Source organism: Tachyglossus aculeatus, chromosome 17, assembly GCF_015852505.1.
Source record: "Tachyglossus aculeatus isolate mTacAcu1 chromosome 17, mTacAcu1.pri, whole genome shotgun sequence".
In the NCBI taxonomy this organism is placed as follows: Eukaryota; Metazoa; Chordata; class Mammalia; order Monotremata; family Tachyglossidae; genus Tachyglossus; species Tachyglossus aculeatus.
This window is the reverse complement of record NC_052082.1, coordinates 35,212,174-35,235,223: the sequence shown is the minus strand read 5'-3', so window position 1 is coordinate 35,235,223 and position 23,050 is coordinate 35,212,174. Positions and strand designations below refer to the sequence as shown.

General features: G+C 57.6%; 1 protein-coding gene across 1 annotated transcript in view; it reads left to right on the top strand.

Moving 5' to 3' along the window:
- The window catches only part of FER1L5 (fer-1 like family member 5), a 44,975-nt gene extending 22,423 nt beyond the window's left edge, over positions 1–22,552 (top strand). Inside the window, exons 19-53 of the mRNA XM_038759873.1 lie at positions 1,495–1,672; positions 2,551–2,675; positions 2,951–3,051; positions 3,258–3,435; positions 3,822–3,977; positions 4,210–4,341; positions 5,070–5,233; positions 5,364–5,478; positions 5,711–5,813; positions 7,005–7,168; positions 7,336–7,554; positions 7,728–7,860; positions 7,982–8,059; positions 8,337–8,518; positions 9,229–9,390; positions 9,673–9,774; positions 11,960–12,121; positions 12,195–12,357; positions 12,599–12,624; positions 13,070–13,120; positions 13,416–13,520; positions 13,764–13,883; positions 14,205–14,360; positions 14,518–14,609; positions 15,359–15,529; positions 15,709–15,857; positions 16,533–16,672; positions 16,929–17,017; positions 17,970–18,065; positions 19,353–19,494; positions 19,585–19,684; positions 19,760–19,953; positions 21,396–21,505; positions 21,674–21,821; positions 22,077–22,552. Coding sequence (XP_038615801.1) covers positions 1,495–1,672; positions 2,551–2,675; positions 2,951–3,051; positions 3,258–3,435; positions 3,822–3,977; positions 4,210–4,341; positions 5,070–5,233; positions 5,364–5,478; positions 5,711–5,813; positions 7,005–7,168; positions 7,336–7,554; positions 7,728–7,860; positions 7,982–8,059; positions 8,337–8,518; positions 9,229–9,390; positions 9,673–9,774; positions 11,960–12,121; positions 12,195–12,357; positions 12,599–12,624; positions 13,070–13,120; positions 13,416–13,520; positions 13,764–13,883; positions 14,205–14,360; positions 14,518–14,609; positions 15,359–15,529; positions 15,709–15,857; positions 16,533–16,672; positions 16,929–17,017; positions 17,970–18,065; positions 19,353–19,494; positions 19,585–19,684; positions 19,760–19,953; positions 21,396–21,505; positions 21,674–21,821; positions 22,077–22,277 — 4,707 coding nt within the window. The 3' untranslated portion in view covers positions 22,278–22,552. The remainder of the gene's footprint in view (positions 1–1,494; positions 1,673–2,550; positions 2,676–2,950; positions 3,052–3,257; positions 3,436–3,821; positions 3,978–4,209; positions 4,342–5,069; positions 5,234–5,363; positions 5,479–5,710; positions 5,814–7,004; positions 7,169–7,335; positions 7,555–7,727; positions 7,861–7,981; positions 8,060–8,336; positions 8,519–9,228; positions 9,391–9,672; positions 9,775–11,959; positions 12,122–12,194; positions 12,358–12,598; positions 12,625–13,069; positions 13,121–13,415; positions 13,521–13,763; positions 13,884–14,204; positions 14,361–14,517; positions 14,610–15,358; positions 15,530–15,708; positions 15,858–16,532; positions 16,673–16,928; positions 17,018–17,969; positions 18,066–19,352; positions 19,495–19,584; positions 19,685–19,759; positions 19,954–21,395; positions 21,506–21,673; positions 21,822–22,076) is intronic.
- Positions 22,553–23,050: the final 498 nt, after the last annotated feature.

Genomic DNA, 23,050 nt, shown 5'->3' with positions numbered 1-23,050 from the left:
CAACAAGATAGACTGGTCATAGAGGAGCAAACTGTGCGGCTTGGGTAGGAGATCGACGAGGTAATTAACGCAGAAGAGCTGATTGACAGGGTTGGAGTGGGAGGATGAGTTCTATCCCGGATGTGCTTAGCTTGAGGCGTTGGTGGGACATCCAAGTAGTGATGTCCTGAAATCAGGAGGAAATGCAAGACTGCAGAGAAGGAAAGAGATCAGGACTGGAAAGGTAGCTTTGGGAATCATCCTGGTAGAGATGGTAGCTGAAGCTGAGGGAGTGAATGAATTCTCTGAGGGAGTGGGTGTAGATGGAGAATAGAAGGGGACCCGGAACTGAACACTGAGGGACTTTCATAGTTAGAGGGTGGAGGGAGAGGGGGAGCCTGAGAAAAAGACTGAGCATGAGTGGCCTAAGTGATAGGAGAACCAGGAGAGGACAGAGTCAGTGAAGCCAACATTGGATGACTCCAGGAGACGGTGGTCCACGGTGTTGAAGGCAGCTGAGTGGTCGAGGAAGATTTAAATGAAGTAGAAGCCATTGGATTTGGCAAGAAGGAGGTTATTAGTGACTTCAGTGAAGGCAGTTTCCATGGAGTGAAGGGAATGGAAGCCGTATTGGAGGGGGGTTAGGAGAGAATTGGAGTGGAGGAAGTGGAGGCAGCAAGCGTATATAACTTGCTCAAGGAGTTCGGAGAGGAATGGTAGGAGGGAGATGGGGTGATAACTGGAGGGAGAAAAGTGGGGTCAAGGGAGGGTTTTTTGGGTAGGTGAGATATGAGCATGTTTGAAAGCAGTGGGGGAGAAGCCACTGGAAAGTGAACAGTTGAATATGGCGGTCAGGGAGGGGAGAAGGGAGGAGGCAAGTGCTTTGTGAGAAGGAATGGACGTGCAGGTGGAAGGGATAGTTTTTGAGAGGAAGCAGGAGATCTCTTCTTGAGATACTGCTGGGAAAGATAGGGGAGTCAAAGACGAGGCAAGATTGTAGGTTAGTGGTATGAGATTGGTGGAGGGAAAGGAAGAGTGAAGGAGTTGAGTTCAGTGGAGAGGGCAGTGTCCAGGGAGAGGATTTGCACATCAAGAGAAGGTAGATTGAGTATTGAGACCAAATGGGGGTATGGTGACTTTAGAAAATTGGAGGGAATCAAAAGGTCAGAGGTCTCTGTGGGGGAACAGGACAGGTCTGTGGGGAAGGGATGTTTGGGAGAGAAGGCAGGTGAGGAGGTGGAGAGGTGGATGGATGGATTTCAGAGTTGGTGAGGGTATGCAGTGACTAGAGATGATGAGATGGAGCCGCTGTCCAGGTTGGGGAGTGGATGAGGTGGGGTGAAGCAGGAGGTCAGCGGAGCTGAGGAATGAGAGGAAGAAGTCAAAGGAAAGGTCGTCGGGAACATCCACATGGATGTTGAAGGCCCTGAGGGATCACCCTTTGGCCGCGGGATGCTCACCCCCAGCTGCCCTGGGGCCTCCGCCATCCCCGGCTCTCTTCTCTCCCTGGGCCAGAGGCACCTGGCCCGCCACAAGTATGGACTGGGCGCCATCTTCTTCTCGTCCACCATGATGCCAGCCTTCAAGGGGCTGGTACGGTTCGAGGTCAGCATCGGCCACTATGGGAACCAGATGGATGCCACCTACAGCCCTCTGGCCTCCACCACTCAGTCCAGCCAAGTGGTATTTGATGGTAAATTGAGAAGCAGCGTGGCTCCGTGGAAAGAGCAGGGGCTTTGGAATCAGAGGTCATGGGTTCAAATCCTGGCTCCACCACTTGTCAGCTGGGTGACTTTGGGCAAGTCACTTCACTTCTCTGGACCTCAATTACCTCATCTGGAAAATGGGGATTAAGACTGTGAGCGCCCCGTGGGACAACCTGATTACCTTGTAACCTCCCCAGCGCTTAGAACAGTGCTTTGCACATAGTAAGTGCATAATAAATGCCAGCATCATTATTAAAAGCCAACCCTGAGAGATACAGAGGCATAGAGACAGAGTCAGCAAGGGTCAGAGACAGAGAGACTCAGAGACGGTCAGAGAGAGAGACTGAGAGACAGAATCCGAGAGAATCAGAGACAGAATCAGAAACGGAGCCAGAGACTGAGATTGAGAGCAAGAAAGAGAGAAGCAGTCACAGAGAGTCAGACAGAGACAGAGAGACAGTGACAGAGAGAGAGCTGTCTCTTCCCCCGCTAGTATAGTACTTTCCTCACCGGACTCGGTTAATTCTGGAGGGGCTCAATCCCTGGGGTCTGTTCCCCACTTTCATTTGCTTTCAAGCTTTTCTCTATTTCCCTGCCTGTCCTCCCAACTCTCTCTCCCCTGCCCGTCCAACCCCCACTCCCACCCAGCTTCTCCACGTGTCCTGTGCACCCCATCTCCGACCCTGCCATTTCCCTGCCTAGCTTAGCTCGGGCATGGGAGCCCCTCCCATCCTGCAACTCTGGCCCTGGAGGGGGTCGGAGGCTGCCGAGAGGCAAAGGGGCATCTTCCCGTGAGCCCTCAGGTGGGCGGGGGGAGCGGGGAGGGGCTCTGGGGAACCCCCAACTCAACATGGCCACGTCCCAGGGAACGCCTACCACTACTTGCCCTGGTCGGACACCAAGCCTGTCGTGGCGGTCACCTCTTTCTGGGAAGACGTCAGCTACCGAATGGATGCCCTCAATGTCCTGCACGCCATCCACACCCGGCTGGTGAGGGGCGGGTGGCAGGGGAGGTGGCTGAGGCCTGTTGGTGAGCTTGAGGGGGGTGCGGGGGAGGAATCCCTGTCAGCTTTCTCAACCTGCCACTCCTGCTGCTGCTGCCATGCCACACTGCTGCCCCGTCCTCACTTCTTCCTCTTGTCCATATTCCTGCCCCTTGCCCACACTGCTACCCTATCTACATTACTGCCCCTGTCCGCACTCCTGCCCTCGTCCTCACTGCTGTCCCTGCCTGCACTGCTCCACTCGATGCCTGTCCCGGGCAGAAGACCAACCTGGAAGCGCTCAAAGCCATCCGAAACCCGAAGGACCCACGGCTGCCCAGCCTGCGGGAGAAGCTGCTGGCAGACCTGAGGGCAGACTGTAGGTGGGACTGGGCTGAGCCGTGGGTTGAGGGGGGTGTTTGGGGGTGGGAGCCTTCCCAGCCCCAGCTTGGATGGGCTCAGGGCCGGCCTGGTTCAGCCACGCCATAAGGGTGGGTCACAGGAGTGGCCGGCGGGGATGGTGGAGCCCTGGGTTTCCCAAAAGTGGGAGTGGAGGGAGCTGAAGCATCTCCCTCCGGTCCCTGTCCAGTCATCCTCTGCCCAGCCCGAAGGGACAGACCAGTGCCACCGCCCTGGACCAGCATTTGCGGCAGCTACGCGGCCTCCTCCTCCAGGAGCTGGCCCAGGAAGCCAAGACCGTGGGCCACGGGCCCCTGGTGCCGGAAGCCGAAGGCTGGCTGCACCGCCTCAGCTCCGTCCTCCCCGAGGTGGGCTCCGGTCACCTCCGAGCCTCACCTCAACCCCGCCCCACTCCTCCCTCTCCCTCTCGCTCCCTGGATCGGTTCAGCCCTCCGGCAGGTGTGGATAACCCCAGGGTGGGGGGTCACCCGGGGACCCAGGCCTGCCTGGCGACTGGGCGAGAGGACCCAGTTGATGACCCTTTTCCTTCTCCTTTGGCCGGTTGGCATCTGGCAGGTTGCTGCCAGTGTTGGGGGCACCCTTGCCCTTCCTGCCCTCCATCCCGGCCTCCCTCCCGGGTTGGCGGTCCGGGTCGGCGAGGCCCCTCTGCGGTCACCCAGAGGGAGGGTCCCGCAGAGGGGGGTGGGGCTGGGGGCTAGAGCCTCACCTGACCCCGTGCCTGCCGTGTGAGCAGCCCCAAGCGAGCGTGCCGGATGTGGTGGTTTGGCTGCTGTGCCAGGACCAGCGCGTGGCCTTTGCCCGGGTGCCTGCCCACAGCGTCATGTTCTCCCGGGCGGGGCCCCGCGCCTGTGGCCGCTTCTGTGGAAAAGCACAAACCCTCTTCCTTCAGGTAGGTCTACCCACCCACCCCCCCCCGTGCTGCCCCCCTCAACCCAGCCTTGGCCCTGGGGTGGGCTTTGGCCCAGGGGATTCTGGGCCTGTCAACCCTAGCCCAGCTGCCCCTGAGGTTAATTCACCCGAACTGTGGCCAACTGTCCCCACTTCACCCCATCCGCCCACGGGGAATGCCCATGGAGAAGGCAGCCCCTCACCCCGCCGCCAACCCTCGACTGTCTGGTCAGTACCCGGAGGGCCAAGGGCAGGAAGGAGTGGTTCCCGCCCAGCTCCGCGTGCTCATGTGGCTCGGCCGGGTGGCGGACAGCGAGGATTTCACCCAACGCTGCCCCGGGAACGTCGTCGTCTACGCGGAGACGGTGAGGGTGCCCGGGGCATAGGGGCTGTGGGCTCAGAGGGATCGGCGGGGATCGGGTGGGCCCCTGACTATCCTCCTGCCGTCACCTTGGCCCAGCCCAGTTAAATTGCACCCCTCCACCTTTCAGAGCTCGGCTTGGGTCTCATCAGTGAAAACCTTTGACTAGTGTCAGGTGACTCCCAAGTGAGACCGCTTCCCGTTCCCAGCCACGGGCTTGTGCCCCCCGGGTGATATCTGGAGAAGCAGCGTGGCGTCCCTGCTGCCCAGGACTGGGGCTCCGAAGTGCCTCTGGGCATGAATTTGTCTTGGTTAGGGCTCTGTCTGTCTGTCTGGCCCCCTTCCACGATAGATTGTAAGCTCTCTGAGGGCAGAGATGGTGTGTAGGACCACCGAGAAGCAGCATGGCTCAGTGGAAAGAGCCCGGACTTTGTAGTCAGAGGTCATGGGTTCAAATCCCGGCTCCGCCAACTGCCAACTGTCAGCTGTGCGACTGTAAAATGGGGATGAAAACTGTGAGCCCCCCATGGGACAACCTGATCACCTTGTAACCTCCCCAGCGCTTTGAACAGTGCTTTGCACACAGTAAGCACTCAACGAATACCATTATTATTATTATTACCCACAGCGGACTCAGCTTTGATGGCGCTTCCTAAATTGGGGGGGTGGGGGGAGGAGGGAGAGGGAAGGGAGGTGGTGCAGGCCCCCTCAGACCACCACGTCCTCCCTCAGTACGAGAACCAGGCCCTCCTCAAGGGACAGTGGGGGCTTCCAGACGCACGACAGTGCCCGGCCTTCTCCGACATCTCTGGCCACCTGGCCCTCGACAAGACTGCCTTCCAGCCGCCCCGGGGCTGGCGCTGGCATAATGCCTGGGCACTGGAACCCCAGAAGAGGTGAGGGGGAGGGACTTGGGCCGGGGGACCGGGACGGCGGGCTGGGGTCGACGCCACGGAGGGGAGGGGAGTGCGACTGTGGGGGCAGGGGGGGGGGGTCTCTCCTCCCTGCCTGTCTCTCTCCTCCAAGGCTTCGCCTGGACACCGACACGAACCACCCCCAGGTGATGGAGGAGGTGTATGAGAACCAGAGCCGGGAGCCGGGAGGGCTCTGGGCTCCAGCCGCCATCCCAAACACCAACCAAGTGAGTGGGTGCGAGGGTGGCTGGATAACTTGGCTTCCAGTCAGGGGTGGCGGCTCAGGATCCCCACCCACTTGGCCTGTCTTGGGGACTTCCGGGACCCACATGTCGTGTGAGCCCGGCGACATCCACCTTAGGTCGCGGGAGCGGGCCGGTGGTGGTCACCCCCGGGTACGTATGTGAGCCCCGGGCCGGGCCCACGACTCTCACCTTCCTTCGCTTACTCCCTTGGCAGAGTGGAGAGCCTGTGCCGGCTCGCCAGGACCTGCGCTGTCCCCAGGGATGGCACTTCGAAGGCGACTGGGCAGTGGAGCTGAACCGGGCCGTGGATGATGCTGGCAAGTCCCGCTGGGCGGGCTGGTCTGGGTGGCCCCCCAGGGGTCCCAGCCCTGGGGTGGCCTGGGACAGGGCCAAAGTTGGGGTACAACTCCGCAACCACTAGGTGCCCAGTATTGTGCTCTATATGCATTAGACAGCCCTTGGGACATGGGCTGCCAACTTGTACTTATAGTATACTAGTACTTATGTTGCCAATTTGTACTTCCCAAGCGCTTAGTACAGTGCTCTGCACACAGTAAGCGCTCAATAAATATGATTGAATGAATGTAGGTCCTTAGTACGGTGTTCTTGAATGCAATCAATCAATCAATCGTATTTATTGAGTGCTTACTATGTGCAGAGCACTGTACTAAGCGCTTGGGAAGTACAAATTGGCAACACATAGAGACAGTCCCTACCCATCAGTGGGCTCACAGTCTAAAAGGGGGAGACAGTGAACAGAACCAAACATACCAACAAAATAAAATAAATAGGATAGAAATGTACAAGTAAAATAAATAAATAAATAAATAAATAGAATAAATAAATAGTGAACACTCAGTAAATACTGATGATGATGTTAATAATAATGATGATGGGATTTGTTAAGCGCTTACTATGTGCAAAGCACTGTTCTATGCACTGGGGGGGATACAACGTGATCAGTCTTAATCCCCATTTTCCAGATGAGGGAACTGAGGGCCAGAGAAGTTAAGCGATTTGCCCAACGTCACACAGCTGACAAGTGGCGGAGCCGGGATTAGAAGCCCTGACCTCTGACTCCCAAGCCCGGGCTCTTTCCGCTGAGCCACGCTGCTTCTCTGTGATGATGATGATGATGATGACCACCTTGAACTTGTCCCAGAATCCCTCGTTGGTGGAAGGGTCCCTTCTGGGGAAGATGGGGAAGTCACAGTCAGTCCAAATCGGTGCCCGGCAACCCCTACAGCCAGTCTGTGCCAGTGCCCGGCAGCCCCTATAACCAGTCCCTGCCGGTGCCCAGCACCTCTTTAATCTGGTCCGCCCTTATCTTTCCTCTCGAAATTGGTGTTTATTGAGAACACGCTATGGGCATCTGATCCATGGAGCAAGGGAACAGCCTGTCTGTTACCTCCATCTGTCCCCACCTCAGCCCTCCTCCCTGTAAGACAGGCCATCCCGGCCTCCTGTCCCCCCCAAGGCTGGCTGGGCTGACAGTCCCGTGCCCGCAGGCTGGGAGTACAGCACGGGGACCCCCTCGACGGTGCCACCCCAGGCCTGGCACGCGGTGGAGAAGACCTTTCACTCGTGGAGGCGTCGGCGCTGGGTGCGGTGGAGACGCCGAAATTCTGGGGGGCAGAGCTCGGAGCCAGAAATGGCCTCTTTCCTGCAGCTGGTGAGCTGGCCAGGCTGGCCTCCTTTTCCCTCCAATTTGCTCCTCATCTGCCCATTCCCCTGACTCCCTCCACCCCCTACGACGCCTCTCCCCGGAGCCCACTGCGGGACTAGGCCAGGGGCATCACGGGGCTAGCGGGGGACCACCCCCGCCCCTCTGCCCCCCAGCACTCAGCCAGGAGGCCCAAGGAGACGGTGGCAGTGGCAGTGGAGAAGAAGGAGGAAGAGAAGGAGGAGGACGATGACGACAGGGGTTGGCAATACGGGTCCCTCGGTACCAAGCTGAGCCAGCCTGACAGCCGGTTCCGTCGCCGCTGCTGGCGCCGCAGACTGCTGCCCGTTCAGCCTTCCAGCATCGCTCCCATCTTCCTCTTGGAGGGGTCCTTGGTACTTGGGGGGCAAGGACCGGGCAGGGGGTCGTCAGTTCAGAGGCACTGACCGGATAGGGGGTACCTGGAGGGATTGGGTGGGGGCTCGGTCTCTGGTCCCCGCCTTTCCCTGCCCGAGTCCCAGGCTCCGTCGCTGGGATCCCCCAGGACGAGCAGTCTCTTTGGCTCCAGGATGTGGACACTGCGAAGCCTGAAAAAGAGGCAGAAGAGGCTGAGGGGCGCCAGCCTTGCGAAGGGGAGTCAGCAGAGAAGGAACAGCAACAGCAGCAGCTCAATACCCCCTTTATCTACTGCATCATCCCTGGTGAGGGCTAACTCAGTCCCTGGGGGTGGGGGCACGCAGAAGGGCCCACCAGAGCGGGCACTGCAGGCTGGGCCAGGGCACCGAGTGTGTGTGTGTGTGCGTTTGTGTCCCCTGTCCCTAGAGCCCCACTACTACCAGCTCTTCTGCTACATCTACCAGGCCAGAGACATGCAGCCAACGCAGAGCCAAAGCTTTTCGGGTAGGGATCTTTCTGCAGGCCATCCCCACCGCCCCCCCGGAGTGGCCGGTGGAGGACGGCGCCTTGGCCGTGGCTGGATGAGGGGAGCCTGGGGGCCAACTAGCAATAAGCTGCCCTTGCCCTTCTCCCTACCCTGGCCCAAGAACTGCCCTGCTCCTCTTCACTTCCCCCACTTACCGTGGTGGGATGAAGCCAGCTGGGGGAGGAGAGGGAGGGTCCCGTCTCTGCCCACCCCGTTTGCGATTCCTCCCACGGGATCCTCCCCTTCTCCCCGTAGCACCCTACCTCCAGGTGACCTTTCTGCACCGCAGCCAGCGCACCCGAGCTCTGCAGGCCTCACTGGCCCCCTCGTGGGATCAGACCCTCTTCTTCGATCACATTCTGCTCTACGGAGACCCCCGCGACACCCAGAGGGACCCACCCCTGCTGGTGCTGGAGCTCTGGGACAAGAACCCCAGGGTTGGTGGTCAGCCCTGAGATGGGCGAGGTCCCAAAGGCCTGCCTTCAGGCCCTCGCCACTCACGGCTCGCTTTCTGCCCGTGCATGGGTCCCCTCAAGACGCTCGGCTTCTTGGACCCTTTGGGTCTCTTCCAGACAGGCCCTCTGGTTGCCCCACCTGCCTCTCCCTTGCCATTAGCCCATACGTGTATACACACAACAGACAGGGCAGTTCCCATTAAGGCTGGGATTGGGGCCTGGTGATGTCTTAACTGATCCCCTGCGATAGCTGGAATTCAAGTCTGGGACAGGGCTTCCTCCGTGGCCAGCCCATATTGTTCCCCTTCCTCCCAGGATAACCACGTTTTCCCTTTGGCCCCGAGATGATAACAATCGTGTTTTTTTCAGCGCTATGTGTCAAGCACTGTACTAAGTGCTTGGCCAGATACAAGATAAGAAGTCCCACATGGAGTCGGAGTAGGAGGGAGAACGGGTATTGAATCCCTATTTTGCAGATGAGGGAACTGAGGTCCAGAGAAGTTAAGCGGCTGGCCCAAGGTCACACAGCAGACAAGTGGCAGAGCTGGGATTAGAACCCGTGACCTGATTCCCAGACCTGTGCTCTACCCGCTAAACTACGCTGCTCCTCCTCCTCCTTCCTATCCGAGCCCACGATCCCCCGTCACCCTCACCTTGCTCATCCCCGGAGCCCACCCTCTCCTCCCCTGCAGGGTGGTGACAGCTTGAAGGGGCGCAGCATCTGGTCCCCGACCGTCTGGCTGGATCTGGGGGCCAGGACTCCCCCGGCGTTGGGCTGGCACCCGATAAATAGGGGGCCGGAGATGGAAGGTGCCGAGATCCTGGCAGCCTCAGAGCTTGTCCTGGAGAGTCAGGTAGAGGAGGGGGCATGGTCTTCCCCTGCATTGGCACTGCCCCAGCGGGGAGACGGGCTGGCCAGGGCCGTGGACGGGGCTGAGGGTCAGACCCCAGGGCCTAACTCCCCCCGGGTGGGATGGGGGGCATGGGCTGGCTCCTTCCCCAACCTTTCCATGGGACCCTGCTTCAAGGGACCTGACCCCGCGGTGGCCCTCCCAGTGGGGACTTCTTCCTTGGGTGGGGGTTGGGGGGGCGAGGGGAGCTGATTCCAGCTCCAAGGCGCTCACTGCTCTTGCCAGGGCGGGGAGCAGAGACCCCCGCTGTTCAGTGTCCCCTGGAAGGATGGCTACTACACTCTCCCCCGAAGCCTCCAGCCCACCCTGAGGAAGTCGGCCATTGAGGTGAGGGGCGGTTGGGGTTGGGGGGTGGTCCCTGCTGGCTGGGAGATCCCACGCCTTCATTTCCCGTTGGCCTTGCTGACCCCCCGCGTCCTTGAGCCTTAACTTCCTGGAGGTCGGGGAGGAGGAATTCTGGGCTCCCCAATTCCCCTGCGTCATCGTACCCCCAGGGTTCCCAGGGCTGAAGAGGGAGAGGGTGATGGTTTTCTTAGAGAACCTCCCTGGGATCCTGGGGTCCTTGGGAAGTTGGGTTTCATCCTGCCTTCTGGTGGTTTCATGAGTTCTACTGACTCAATGCCATTCCTACTTCAAGCGCTTAGGACAGTGCTCTGCACACAGTAAGAGCTCAATAAATACGATTGAATGAATACTACTGCAACTACTAGTGCTTGTACTGCTGCTATATTTCTACTACTACTTTCATTCATTCATTCAATCGGATTTATTGAGCACTTACTGTGTGCAGAGCACTGTACTAAGCGCTTGGGAAGTACAAGGTGGCAACATATAGAGACGATCCCTACCCAACAGTGGGCTCACAGTCTAGAAGGGGGAGAAGGGGGAAGTAGTACTTCAACTACTACTGCTAAACTACTACCACTACTACTACTACTGCAACTCTACTTCAACTACTATTGCTACAACTACTACTGCTCCTACTACTGCCACTACTGTTATCACTATTACTACTGCAAATACTACTACTGCTACAATTACTGCAATTCTACTACTTCAGCTACTACTACAACTACTATTATGATGGCATTTATTAAGCACTTACTATGTGCAAAGCACTGTTCTGAATGCTACTATTACCACCACTACCACTATCACTACTACTGCTATAACTATTAATATTACTGCTACTATTACTACTACTACTACTAGCTCTCTTCCTCCCTTCAAGGCCCTACTGAGAGCTTACCTCCTCCAGGAGGCCTTCCCAGACTGAGCCCCCTCCTTCCTCTTCTCCTCCTCCCCCTCCCCATCCCGCCATCTTACCTCCTTCCCCTCCCCACAGCACCTGTATATATGTATATATGTTTGTATGTATTTATTACTCTATTTTATTTGTACATATTTATTCTAATTATTTTATTTTGTTAATATGTTTTGTTTTGTTCTCTGTCTCCCCTTCTAGACTGTGAGCCCACTGTTGGGTAGGGACCGTCTCTATAGGTTGCCGACTTGTACTTCCCAAGCGTTTAGTACAGTGCTCTGCACACTAAGCGCTCAATAAATACGATTGAATGAATGTATGAATACTACTATCACTATTACTACTACTGTCACTCCTACTATCTATCCTACTATCACTCCTACTATCTCCTACTAGAGAAGCAGCATGGCTCCGTGGAAAGAGCCCGGGCTCTGGAGTTAGAGGTCGTGGGTTCAAATCCCGGCTCCGCCAACTGTCAGCTGTGTGACTTTGGGCAAGTCACTTCACTTCTCTGGGCCTCAGTTACCTCATCTGGAAAATGGGGCTGAAGACTGTGAGCCCCACGTGGGACAACCTGATCACCCTGTAACCTCCCCAACGCTTAGAACAGTGCTTTGCACATAGTAAGCGCTTAACAAATGCCGTCATTATTATTATTACTACCACTACTATTATTACTATCACTATTACTACCTCTACTACTAGTGCTGTTACGACTACTCCAATCCCTACTATTACTGCCACCACCACTACTTCCGCAACTATACAACCACTTCTACTACCACAACTACTACTACTGCAGCGTGGCTCAGTGGAAAGAGCCCGGGCTTTGGAGTCGGAGGTCATGGGTTCAAATCCCAGCTCCGCCAATTGTCAACCGTGTGACTTTGGGCAAGTCACTTCGCTTCTCTGGGCCTCGGTGACCTCATCTGGAAAATGGGGATGAAGACTGTGAGCCCCACGTGGGACGACCTGATCACTTTGTATCCTCCCCAGCACTTAGAACAGTGCTTTGCACATAGTAAACGCTTAATAAATGCCATTATTATTATTATTACAACTACTGCTACTACTACTACTACTACTGCCAGTACTACTGTTACTCTTGTGCTCTTGTTCTAACTTGGTTCCGTGCCCTGTATTCAGGGGGCACCCAATAAGTACCACGACTGACTGTTTGATGACCTGCCTTCCGACCCTCCTACGGCAGGAGCCAAGCTCCCTGGGTCTCGCTCCCCTCGGGCACAGATCCTGGCCTGGGGCCTGCGGAACCTGAAGAGCTACAAGCTGCGGCAGGTGCAGTCGCCCCACCTGCTTGTGGAGTGTGGGGGGCAGTCCCTGCAGACACCCCCCATTCGTGACCTCAGCTCCAACCCGAACTTCCCCCAGGCGGCCCTCTTCCTGACCCTGGTAAGGGGGCGAGGGGGCGAGGAGGGGCGAGGGGGAGAGCCCTGGAGCGAGCCCTGTCTCCCTGTCCTGGCAGCTGCTGCCGGAAGAAGAGGCCTACGCCCCGCCGTTGGTACTGAAGGTGGTGGACAACCAAGAATTCGGCTACCAGCCCGTGGTGGGTCAGACCACCGTCCACTCCCTCAGCGCCTATTTCTGCAACCCCTGGGCCGAGGGGTACGTCCCCCCACAGCTCCCTGGTAAGACCCCCCTCCCCCTCACTCCCTTTTCTCACTTCGGATTTCCGATCTCCTCTCTCCATCACAGGAGGACACTCCAACACCCCTCAGCACCACCCTTAGTCCACAGCCCCCCTGCAGCCAACCCCTCTAGCTTTGATTCGCCTCCCTGCAGCCGGCCCTCCCCCTTCCTAATCCCGGCTCCTGCTGCTGGACTGGCCATCCTTCCCTCAGCTGTGGCTAATTCCTTTCCTCCCCACAGTTCTCCAAGGAGTCCGGCCCAGAAAGGTGAGGAAGCCCCTTCCCCGGCCTCAGAATGGCCCGCGGTCCTTTACCCGGCAGCTTTCTGGCGGGGAACTCCACAAGGGAAATGTGGAAATGACCTCTTGGCTCCTGACCCCCAGCTGGGTCCTTGAGGGGACAAAGCCCACCACCTGTCTCGAGAGAGAGGGGAGAGGGAGAAGAGAAGGGGATGACAGAAAGGGTAGAGGTGGGGGGAAAGGGAAGAGAAGGGGAAGAGAAGGAGGACTTACGGTGGAAAGGACCGAAGCAGTTCAGGGATGAGTTTGGGCCTTATTTTGCTCCTTCTCTCCCAAGGGTTGGATGGAGACACACACACGTACGCACGTCCACACGCACTCCCCCCTGCCCTTTCCACGCACCCACCTCCTGACCTCCGTGGGCAGCGGTGTGGGAGGTCACCCTCACACCCTCATCTCCTCCCTCTCTTCAGTTCCTGAACTACCTGACCAGGAAGAACTGGCAGCTGCACACCTGTGCTGAGGTGCCTGGGGGCGGCCTGCGGTTCCCCTCACCCCTGCCCTCTTCCCTCAGCCACCAGGTCACTCCAGGACATTCCCCTTTGGGAGCGGGCAGCACGCGTCTTCCCCATCCCCGACCCCCGGCCCCGCCACACTGCCCCAGGAGAGCCGAGCGAGGCCTCGAATTATCCAGATCCTTGAAGGGGAGTCCCTGGGCAGGAGGGACTCACTACCTCTTTGGGGGGATGGTCCCAACGTACCCTTGGGCCAGGCCTCCACCCCCACCCCAAGGAAACACCCAGATGACCCCGTCCCCAGGAGGAGATGGATGACGAAGAGGACTGGTGGAGCAAGTTGTACTGGGCCACAGGCGAACACTGCAAGGACAGAGATCACGTGAAAAAGGACTTGGACTCTCTTAAGGTGAAGGCTGGGGAGAGGGGAGGGAGGCCGGCGAAGATGGTTCCCCAGCAGCCCACCCTGGGATGGTGTTGCCCTGCCGCCTCAGCGGTAGCCCTGGGCACCCTCCCCCGAGACACAGTGTTAAGTGGTTTGGGTTCCTGGGATCGCTGCAGAGGGGGAGAGGGGAGTCCCCGGCTCCCAACGGAAGGGAGGTGAGGGGAACTCCAGCCCCGGAGTTGAGGCCCGCTCCGCCCCGCCCCACAGGTGTACGACTGCGAGCTGGAGGCCGTGCCTGACTTCCAGGGCCTGCAGGATTTTTGTCAGAGTTTTAGCTTGTACCGCGGGCAGCCGCACGAGGATGCCCCCGTGGTGGGCGAGTTCAAGGTCCGCCACACCCTCCCGGCTCTTTAACTTGGACCCCGGCCCACCGTCTGCCTTATTCCTCCCTCCCACGACGGTCTGAGGGAGGTCGAGTCCCACTGCCCCTCTCCCCAAACCCTAGCTCCAGGCTCTCCATCCCTGCAGAACCAAGGCCCGGCTACCCACCCTCCTCAGCCCGGTGTTATTCTGTGTCAGTCTCCCTCTACGAGGCGCGACTCCTCCCAGGGTGCCCCCCCCCCCCATGCCCACCATCCTCCCCGCCCCGGAGTAGCGGTGTCACCCAATCGGGCCCAGCCCGGGACCCCCGGCCTCCCTCACCCCCAGGGACTCTTCCGTATCTACCCGCTGCCCGAGAACCCCGCCGCTCCCAGGCCTCCGCGCCAGTTCCAGGAGCTGCCCAAGAGCGGCCTTCAGAAGTGCCTGATCCGGGTATACGTGGTGCGAGCCTTCAACCTGCAGCCCAAAGACCGCAACAGCCTGGTAACCACGGCGGTGTGGCGCGGCCCAGGCCCCTCTCCCTCCCGTTGGCCTCCACCAAGTCCTCGAGGGACCTCGCTTCCACACCAGAGACCCTCTCCTCCTCCCCAGGCCCCGTGCCCTCCAGCCCACCCCTTCCTCCCTGCCTGTGCCCCCACAGTGTGACCCCTATGTGATTCTGAAGCTGGGCCAGCAGACCGTGGGCAGCCGGGAGCATTATAAGCCCAACACACTGGACCCCACCTTCGGCTCGTAAGGACTCTGCTTTCCTGACCCAATTTGGCCACGGTCGCTTCCCCACTGGGCACACCCAATCAACGAGCACTTAGTTGGGACAGAGCACTGTATTAGGCGCTCTCCGGGGAAGATAAGACAACAGAGTTGGTAGGCGTGTTCCCTGCCCACCAGGAACTAACAGTTTAGAAGGGGAGATAGACATTAATATAAGAAGTCAATTACAGAAATACACGTAGAAGCTGAGGGTGGAGTGAATGAAGGGCACAGAAGGGAGTGGGAGAAGAGGAAATGAGGGTTTAGTCGGGGAAGGCCTCTTGGAGGAGATGGGCTTTAAATAAGGCTTTGAAGGCGGGGACTCCGATGGTCTTTCGGATATGAAGTGGGAGGGAGTCGCCGACCAGAGGAAGGATGTGGGCAAGGGTTAGACGAACCCGGGGGAGGAAACTTCAGACCACACAGGTGCCCTCACCTCACCCTGGGCAGAGACCCCTGCAACCTCGGGGGTCCCACCCAATGTGGTGGTGGGGGGGTGGGGGGCCCATCATCCCAGACCCTAAGCTGTCCGTCCTCCAGCTCCTGCCTCTGAAGCCAGGACAGGGTTTCTGAAGTAGTCAAGGGAGCACTGGGGTGAAGCCCCCAAACCTTCTTATCCATAGAGGCGGGCACGCGTTGGGGTTTGGAAGTCTTCCAGTCTGTGTCTGGCTTGGACCAGGAGGCCCTCAGGGGGGCCCAGGGGTCCCCCATCTTCTCCCTCCCCACTTCAGGATGTTTGAGCTGAGCTGCACCATCCCTCTGGAGAAGGACCTGGAGGTGTTGCTCTTTGACTACGACCTGATGCCCCCGGACCCCAAGATCGGAGCCACGGTCATTGACCTGGAGAACCGGCTGCTGTCCGGCTTCGGCGCCCGCTGTGGGCTCCCCTCGACCTACTGCCTGTGAGAGGGGCCCGGGGAGAGGGGAGGGCCGCCAGGACTCCCAGCTGGGCTGCTGGCAACCAAGGGGGGATGCCTTAGCCCCACGGGACTACGAGGGACTCGGTGCCTTGAGCCCATATGCCCCATTCCTTCTCTGGAACGTCCCACACATTTCTCCTCCTCCTCTTCCTCTTCCCAAGCTCCGGGCCCTGCCAGTGGCGGGACCAGCTGCTTCCCAGCCGCCTCTTGGAGCTCTTTGCAAGGAGGAAGGGGCTGCCCCTGCCCGAGCTGAGCGTGCAGGAGGACAGGATCCGATTCAGCGGGAGAGAATTCCTGCTGAAAAACTTTGGTAAGGGGCAGCGCTGGCTCTCAGCAAGGGGACCCATGGGGCCGGGGAATGGGAGGACAGGTGGCCCGTGGGATGGAGGGCGGGAAGAAGGGAGGGAGAGGCAGCACGGCCTAATGGCAAGAGCACCGGCTTGGGAGGCGGAGGACCTGGGTGACCTTGGGCAAGTCACCTAACTTCTCTCTGCCTCAGTTACCTCATCCGTAAAATGGGGTTTAAAGCCGTCAGCCCCACGTGGCTGTGTCCAGCCTGACTGCTAGACTGTGAGCCCATTGTTGGGTAGGAACCATCTCTATATGTTGCCGACTTGTACTTCCCAAGCGCTTAGTACAGTGCTCTGCACACAGTAAGCGCTCAATAAATACGATTGAATGAATGAATGAATGATTACCTTACACGTACCCCAGTTTTGGGCACATAGTAAGCGCTTAACGAACACCACTATTATGATTATTATAATTATTAGGGAGGGAGCAGGCTTTGGGGCCCTCACGTGCGGTCCATGCTGGGGAGTTCACACTTAGTCAAGCGTATTTATTAAGCGCTTGTGTGCCGAGTACTGTACTAAGCGCCGGTGAGAGTACAGTATAACATAGTTGCTAGATGTGTTCCCTGCCTAAAATGAGCTTACTCTTCACCAACACCTGATCCCGGTGTTGCTTCTCTGCTCCCCTCCAGAACCCAAGCCCCCCGCTACTAAGCACCTGGGGCCCCCGAGAGAGCGCTTGGCACTGCACCTCCTCCGCGCCCAGGGCTTGGTGCCCGAGCACCTGGAGACCCGCACCTTGTATAGCAGTAGCCAACCGGGCATCGACCAGGTGGAGTCCTGAAGGCGGGGCTCACACTTGGGTTCCCACGTGCCCGCGTGCGGCGGGAAATGAGGGAGGAGGGTTCGTGGGGCAGATTCCAGATGACCCCTCCGGACCCAATCCCTGTCCCCCCCAAGATGCCCAGGGGTAGATTTGGGGACCTCCCTCCAACCGCCCTCCGGGCCGGGACTGCGGGGAAAGAGGGGGAGAGGTCTTGCAGGGAGGCGGGGTGCACGCTGACCTCCTCCCCCACACCTGCCTCCAGGGAAAGCTGCAGATGTGGGTGGACATCTTCCCGGAACAGTTTGGCCCCCCGGGGCCCCCCGTCAACATCACCCCCAGGAAGCCCAAAAGGTAAGGCTCCCCTGGAGCCTGGGGCCTGTTGGAGGGGGCCAAGAACGGACGTTCTCACCTCTCAAGAAGCAGCGTTGCCTAATGGAAAGACCCCGGGCCTGGGAATCGGAGGATCTGGGTTCGAATCCGGCTCCGCCGCTTGCCTGCTGTTCTCTGGGTGTTCCCTCACCTGGAAAACAGGGATTCAGCGTCTGTTCTCCCTCCTACTTGGACTGTAAACCCTACACGGGACAGGGACTGCATCCTAACTGGTTAACTTGTTTGTACCCCAGTGCTTAGAACAGTGCTTGACACATAGTAAGCGCTTAACAAGTAGCCTAGTTATCGTTCTTGCAACTAGCAAATGGGGACGCTCACCAGTGCTCCTCACCCCCAGAGCTCTCCTCCTCTGACCCAACCCCTTGGCTCGGTGGAAAGAGCCTGGGCTTTGGGGTCAGAGGTCATGGGTTCAAATCCCGGCTCCGCCACTTAGCTGTGTGACTTTGGGCCAGTCACTTCACTTCTCTGGGCCTCGGTTACCTCATCTGTAAAGGGGGGATGAATCAATCAATCAATCGTATTTATTGAGCGCTTACTGTGTGCAGAGCACTGTACTGAGCGCTTGGGAAGTACAAGTTAGAGACAGTCCCTACCCAACAGTGGGCTCACAGTCTAAAATGAAGACTGTGAGACAACCTGATCACCTTGTATCCTCCCCAGCGCTTAGAACAGTGCTTTGCACATAGTAAGCGCTTAATAAATGCCATCCTTATTATTATTATTATTTAGCCACAGCTCAGGGAAACAGGGGAAATGGTTGGGGGCGAGGAGGTGGGGGTCAGAGGCTCTGCCTGTCCCAAAAGGACCACCCTCGCCCCGTGGAGGGAAAAGGGCCTCTTGAGTCTCCCTCCCCAGTCAAGAGCGCGGGTGGGTGGGCGGGTGAGAGCGGGGCCTCAGGACGCAGCGGCTACAGGTACGAGCTCCGCTGCATCATCTGGAACACGTGTGACATGGACCTGCGGGACGTCAGCATCATGGGGGAGAAGATGAGCGATATCTACGTCAAAGGGTGAGCGGCCGGTGGGGCTGGTCGGGTCAAACCCCGGGGCCACGGGGGCTGCTCCCTGGGTCTCCCCAGTGCTGCCCTGGGCCTCCCAGTTCCTCCAAGGAGTAGGGCAGGGTACCCCAGTTCTGGGAGGACCGACCGGTGGGAAGCAGCATGGCATAGTGGATAATAAACTTCCCAAGTGCTTAGTACAGTGCTCTGCACACAGTAAGCGCTCGTTACGATTGAATGAATGAACAATAATAACAATAATAATGGCATTTATTAAGTGCTTACTGCACTGTTCTAAGCGCCGGGAGGATACAAGGTGATCAGGTTGTCCCACTGCGGGGGCTCACAGTCTTAATCCCCATTTTACAGATGAGGTAATTGAGTCCCAAAGAAGTGACGTGACTTGCCCAAACTCACACAGCTGATAAGTGGCGGAGCCGGGATTAGAACCCATGACCTCTGACTCCCAGCCCGGGCTCTTTCCACTGAGCCACACTGCTTCCCTGATAGGATAGAGCACGGGCCTGGGAATCAGAAGGTCATGGGTTCTAATCCCCATCCGCCCACTTGTCTGCTGTGTGGGCTTGGGCAAGTCACTTCACTTCTCTGTGCCTCAGTTACCTCGTCTGTAAAATACAGATTTTTTTTATCACATTAAGCGCTTACTATGTGCAAAGCACTGTTCTAAGCGCTGGAGAGTTTACAAGGTGATCAGGTTGTCCCACGCGGGGCTCACAGTCTTAATCCCCATTTCACAGATGAGGTAACTGAGGCCCAGAGAAGTTGCCCAAAGTCACACAGCCAACAAGTGGAGGAGCCGGGATTTGAATATATGTATATATCTGTATATATGTATATATGTTTGTACATTTTTATTACTCTATTTATTTTACTTGTACATAGCTATTCTATTTATTTTATTTTGTTAGTATGTTTGGTTTTGTTCTCTGTCTCCCCCTTTGAGACTGTGAGCCCACTGTTGGGTAGGGACTGTCTCTACATGTTGCCAATTTGGACTTCCCAAGCGCTTAGTACAGTGCTCTGCACATAGTAAGCGCTCAATAAATACGATTGATGATGATGATGATTTGAAGCCATGACCTCTGACTCCAAAGCCCGGGCTCTTTCCACTGAGCCACGCTGCTTCCCTCATTGAGACTGCGAGCGCCACATGGGACGGGGACCGCGTCCAACCCGATTTGCTCGTAGCCAGCCCAGCGCATAGTACGGTGCCCGGCCTATAGTAAGTGCTTCACAAAACGTCACAATAATCGTAATAATTCTTATCGTTATTATTAGGTGGATGCAGGGCCAGGAGAAAAACTCCCAGAAGACGGACATCCACTATCGCTCCCTGGCCGGAGAGGGCAGCTTTAACTGGAGGTTCATCTTCACCCTGGACTACCTGCCCATGGAGCGGATGTGCGTCCAGTCCCAGGAGGTGCGGAGCGGGTTCGGGCCTCCCCGGGACCCCACCCCATCGTTCCCGAAGGCGGCCAAGTCCGGCGGGATGCTCTCTGCCTCCCCACAGCAACACTTCTGGAGCCTGGACGCCGCCCTGAAGAAGATGCCACCGCGCCTCATCCTCCAGGTCTGGGACAACGACAAGTTCTCCGCCGATGACTTCATAGGTAAGCCGAGGGGCTGGTGGAGAGGGGGAGACGCGCGGCCCTCGGCCCCCCACCCCCGTTCCTCTCTGCCCTCAGGAGTCCTCGAGCTGGACCTGTCCCACCTGCCCGTCCCCGCTCGGCGTCCCCAGAGCTGCTCGGCCAGCATGCTGGAGGCCCCGGGGTCCAAGCCCAGCCGCCCGCCGCACAGATGCGTCTCCCTCTTCAGACAGAGGCAGATGCGAGGCTGGTGGCCTTGCCTGGTCGAAGAGAAGGGCAAGTGGCGTCTGTCGGTAGGTGCTGGGCCTGAACGCCAAGTGGGGAAAAGGGACGACAACGGTGGGGAGCTTTGGCTCCCGAGAGACAGAGGCGGAAGTGGTGGAATTCTCTCTCGGGGCAGGAAACCAATCGATGAGATCTACCGACCGCTGACTGTGTGCCGAGCACTGGGAGTACAATATGACAGTTAGTACAATCCCCAGGTTAGCACCCAGGTCCGAGGCCCAGCTGCCCCTGCCCTCCCTTGGACTGTCGTGTAACCCCTCTTGGCCGTAACCGTCCCTCGTTCTCGCCTGTCCCGCCATCGACCCCCGGCCCACGTCATCGCCCTGGCCTGGAATGCCCCCAGTCCCTCTGCCCACCCGCCAAGCTCGCTCTCTTCCTCCCTTCAAGGCCCTACTGAGAGCTCACCTCCTCCAGGAGGCCTTCCCACACTGAGCCCCTTCCTTCCTCTCCCCCTCGTCCCCCCTCCATCCCCCCATCTTACCTCCTTCCCTTCCCCACAGCACCTGTATATATGTATATATGTTTGTACATATTTATTACTCTTTTTATTTATTTTACTTGTCCATATCTATTCTATTTCTTTTATTTTGTTAGTATGTTTGGTTTTGTTCTCTGTCTCCCCCTTTTAGACTGTGAGCCCACTGTTGGGTAGGGACTGTCTCTGTATGTTGCCAACTTGTACTTCCCAAGAGCTTAGTAGTGCTCTGCACACAGTAAGCGCTCAACAAATACGATTGATGATGATGATGATGGTGGTAAGCTCGTTGTGGGCGGGGAACGTGTCTACCAACTCGGTTGTACTGTACTCTCCCGGGCGCTTAGTACACTTCTGTGCATCATCATCATCATCATCAATCGTATTTATTGAGCGCTTACTATGTGCAGAGCACTGTACTAAGCGCTTGGGAAGTACAAATTGGCAACACATAGAGACAGTCCCTACCCAACAGTGGGCTCACAGTCTAAAAGGGGGAGACAGAGAACAAAACCAAACATACCAACAAAATAAAATAAATAGGATAGATATGTACAAGTAAAATAAATAGAGTAATAAATATGTACAACCATATATACATATATACAGGTGCTGTGGGGAAGGGAAGGAGGTAAGATGGGGGGGATGGAGAGGGGGACGAGGGGGAGAGGAAGGAAGGGGCTCAGTCTGGGAAGGCCTCCTGGAGGAGGTGAGCTCTCGGGGTAAGCGCTCGAGAAATATGATTGATTGAATGAATGATAGAGTGTAAGATCCCCGAGAGCAGAGATCGTGTCTACCCACTCTACTGAGCTCTCGGCTCACAGTTAAGTGCTCAACACCACTGACTGACCGATCACCCAGGGGCAGGGCTAGTACTTCAGAGACCCCCCCCAGGGGCAGAGCCCTCCACTGCTTTGGGTCCTCCTGACCACCAAGATGCCCCCTTTTCCTCACCACTCCTTCTGACATTCCCAGGGCAAACTGGAGCTAACCTTGGAGATACTGACCGAGGAGGAGGCAGCAGAGAAGCCGGCCGGTCGTGGCCAGAGGGAGCCCAACCAGAACCCCGTGCTCTTGGCCCCCGTGTATGTCGCGTGGCCTGGGGTGGGCACCAAGGAATGTCACTGGGGCCACCGAGGCTGGGCCCATCACAGTCGGGGAGGCCTCCCTTTTGAGAAAGATGGAATTGAGGTGGAAGGGCGTCCACTCCCTTCCCCCCAATTCCATCCCCTCACCCGTCTGGGGTGGGACAGACGGCCAGAAGTCTCGTTCCTGTGGTGGACCGCCCCTCTACGGAGCCTCCGCTACATCATCTGGCAACGGCACCGCTGGCGCATCATGATCTTCCTGCTCATCCTGTTCTTTTCGTTCCTGCTGGTCACCTTCGTCTACGCTACCCCCGTGAGTGACGGCCAGGGGGGAGGGGGCGGAAACGCTTGGACGGGCTTCCCACTTCTTCCCGGGGTTTCAGAGACGTCCCCTTATCTGGAAAAGGGGCTAGAGGACACCCCGCTCTCCCTCTCTCAGATGGGGTGGGACAGAGACGCTCTCGGCTCTATCTCGCATCCACCCCCGGACTCAGTCCGTCCTGAGCGCTTAATGCCATTTGTTAATCATTCTTGTGATACGCCTGACCCTCTCCTTTGCCCTCTCCAGAACTACCTAGCCATGAAGCTGATCAACCCCATCTCCACTTTTGAAAGTGGCAGAGATGTCGCCTCCAAAGAGGCGTCTCACGGCCCCGATGGTCTCCAGCGGCCGCCGGGCCTCCAGACGCAGCTCAATAAAGATCTGGAAGGTCTGGGGGCACCCGTGAAGCCCCCGGGGGAGATTTTCCCCTTTCTCCCAACCCCGTGAGGGCAACTCTGCCAAGGACCCTCCCCTCCTGTCCTCTCCCCACGCCCCAGCATCACTCCTCTATCCCCCTCTCCTGCTGCTCACACTTACCAAGACAGTGGGAAGTCCTGAGGTTCTCAAGGGAATAAGGGAACTCAGGTGTCCCCTCAGCATCCTCTTGACCATTCATTTCAAGGATGGAGGCCACCAAAGTCCTCTCAGGTAATGATGGAGCTGCGTGGGGCCTGGGCTAGCGGGGCTTTGCTCCTCAAATAAACCTAGGGAGTCCGTTCTGAGGGTGCGCAACATTCATTCATTCAATCGTACTTACCGAGCGCCTAGTGTGCAAAGCAACATGATTTTCAGGCACCACCGCGGGTGCCGGCACTCCACTGCACGGAAGCACAGCGCTGCAACCCCACTGACAGGAAGAGAGCCAGGACTGGATGGCTACTTTTTCCCTTGTGTCTCCAACAGGCTACCTACCAGATGCCAGAGGGTATGGGGTTTAAAAATAGCATTTTAGGCCCAGGCAGGCCTGAGTACCAACGGGTCAGGAGCAGTCCTAGTTCTGCCTCTGGGGTCTCCGCGTCAGCATCTCGGAGTACCTCAGTTGCTCCCACTTGTAAGCCCCCACACCTCCGCTCTGGCTGCCAGAAATGTTTGGGTACATTGAGAGGAAGGTCAGGCAAAAATCAATCCTGCTAGACTGCAAGCCAGGTGTGGGCAGGGATTGCCGCTATTGTTGAATTGTACTTTCCAAGCGCTTAGTACAGTGCTGTGCACACAGTAAG